The sequence below is a fragment of the Eimeria tenella genome, genomic scaffold (genome assembly GCF_000499545.2).
Source record: "Eimeria tenella Houghton genomic scaffold, Eth_scaff4062, whole genome shotgun sequence".
Taxonomy (NCBI): domain Eukaryota; phylum Apicomplexa; class Conoidasida; order Eucoccidiorida; family Eimeriidae; genus Eimeria; species Eimeria tenella.
The window spans coordinates 1-1,832 of record NW_013544977.1 but is presented as its reverse complement, the minus strand read 5'-3'; the positions used below and the strand labels follow the sequence as shown (position 1 = coordinate 1,832).

The 1,832-nt window shown below is 58.1% G+C and overlaps 1 protein-coding gene across 1 annotated transcript; it reads right to left on the bottom strand.

Moving 5' to 3' along the window:
* Nucleotides 1-74: 74 nt before the first annotated feature.
* Nucleotides 75-1,352, bottom strand: ETH_00034000 (uncharacterized protein; the record flags this gene model as incomplete). The annotated part of the gene is made up of 3 exons (XM_013379840.1): nt 75-125; nt 339-496; nt 746-1,352. 3 exons carry the CDS (start codon nt 1,350-1,352, stop codon nt 75-77), a joined length of 816 nt encoding a protein of 271 aa, XP_013235294.1.
* Between the last annotated feature and the right edge of the window lie 480 nt (nt 1,353-1,832).

The window sequence follows — 1,832 nt, the reverse complement described above, 5'->3', positions numbered from 1 at the left end:
TGATGAAGTAGCAGCAGCGGCAGCAGCAGCTGCTGCTGCTGCTGCTGTTGTTGCTGCTGGGGAGTCCGTACACCTCAGGGCTCCAAAACGAATTCAGAAGAGCCGCAGCCAGCGCAGCGTGTCTCCTGCAGCAGCAGCAGCAGCAGCAATAGCAGCAGCAGCAGCAATAGCAGCAGCAGAAATAGCAGCAGCAGTGCTGCAGCAGCAGCAGTCTCCGCACCATGAGTAGCAGCAGCACCCGCTGGAGTAGCAGCAGCAGCTGTTGCTGTAGACCCTGCTGGAAGTGGTGCGGCTCATTAAGAGGGTCTAGGGTTTAGGGTTTAGGGTTTAGGGTTTACGCGAGTAAGAAACCGCTTCTCCCTCCCTTTAGCCACAAATAGCTGCGAGCCGCAGTCTGCGCACTCTATCTTCGGCTGCTGCTGCTGCTGCTGCTGCTGCAGCAGCTCCCTCACGGCCTCACCAGTGAGGCGCTCCGTAGCAGCAGCAGCAGAAGTTGCTGCAACAGCAGCAAAAACAGCAGCAGCAGCAGCGGCAGTAGTGGCAGCAGCAATGACGGTAGCAGCGCCGGCAGCAGCAGCAGCAACGGGAGGAGCAGCAGCAGCAAAAGCAGCCGCAGCGGAAGGAGAGCAGCAACAACAGTGGCAGCAGCAACAAAAAGACAGCAGCAGTGCAAGTAGCAGCAACAGCAGATGGTCAAGGCCCTACGTGGCACGAGCAGCAGCAGCAGCAGCAGCAGCAGCCTCACATTTCTCCTTCTTGCCACAAGCAGCAGAAGCAGAAGGCGTTTGCTGCTGCTGCTGCTGCTGCTTCTGCTGCTGCTGCTGCTGCTTCCGTAGGCCCAAGAAACTCATGAGCCTTCCCCACAGAGTAGCCTGCTGCTGCTGCTGTTGTTGCTGCTGCTGCTCTAGCTGCTGCTGCTCTTGCTGCTGCTGCTTCTGCTGAGGGTCTCCGCTGGACCCGTTCTCGGCTGCATCTGCTGCTGCTGCTGCTTCTGCTGCTGCGTGTGTTGTTGTAGTTGCTGCTGCTGCTCTGGCATATGTTTCACTCTTTTGCTGTTGCTGCTGTTCTTGCTGCTGCAGCAAGGCAGGGCCCTGGATACTGCTGCTCCTTTTGGAGTGTCTGCCACTGCTGCTGCTGCTTCTGCTGCTGCTGCTGCTGCTGCGAGCTGCTGCCTGCAGCGGAAGCAGCCTTTTTGCTGCTGCTGCTGCTGCTGCTGTGGCCTTAGGCCAACCTAGAAGCAGCAGCTGCTGCTGCTTTTCCTGCAAGACGAAGCTATGGACGATGCTGCTGCTGCATGCAGACAGCAGCAGCAGCAGCAAATGCAGCAGCAGGCCGGATCGCGGCACACGCATCTCGCCTCAAAGATCTGCTGCTCCTGCTGCTGCTGTTGCTGCTGCTCTTGCTGTTGCCGTTGCTGCTGCTGCTGCGGCAGCAGGAGCAGCAGCTACAGCTGCTGCTACACACCAATCTGCGTGGGGGGTGTCTTCTGGGCCAACTTTGCTGCTGCTGCAGCAGCTGCTGCCGCTGCTGCTGCCGTTGCCGCTGCTGTTGCTGCTACAGTTGCTGTTTTGTGTTCTCCCTGCTGCTCTGTGCTGCGCAGCAGCAGCAGCAGCAGCAAGGGTCGGATGGCCGGGGGCCCCCAGTGCTGCCGACAGAAGCCCCAAACCCTAGACGTAAACCCTAAACCCTAAACCCTAGAAGCAGCGCCTTGTATGCTCTTCCAGCCCATAGACAGTAATTGAAATTCTATTTTTAATTATTTAAATTAACTTAGAAAATCGGCGGAGCAGCAGCAGCAGCTGCTGCTACTGCTGTTGCTGCTGCAGGAACAG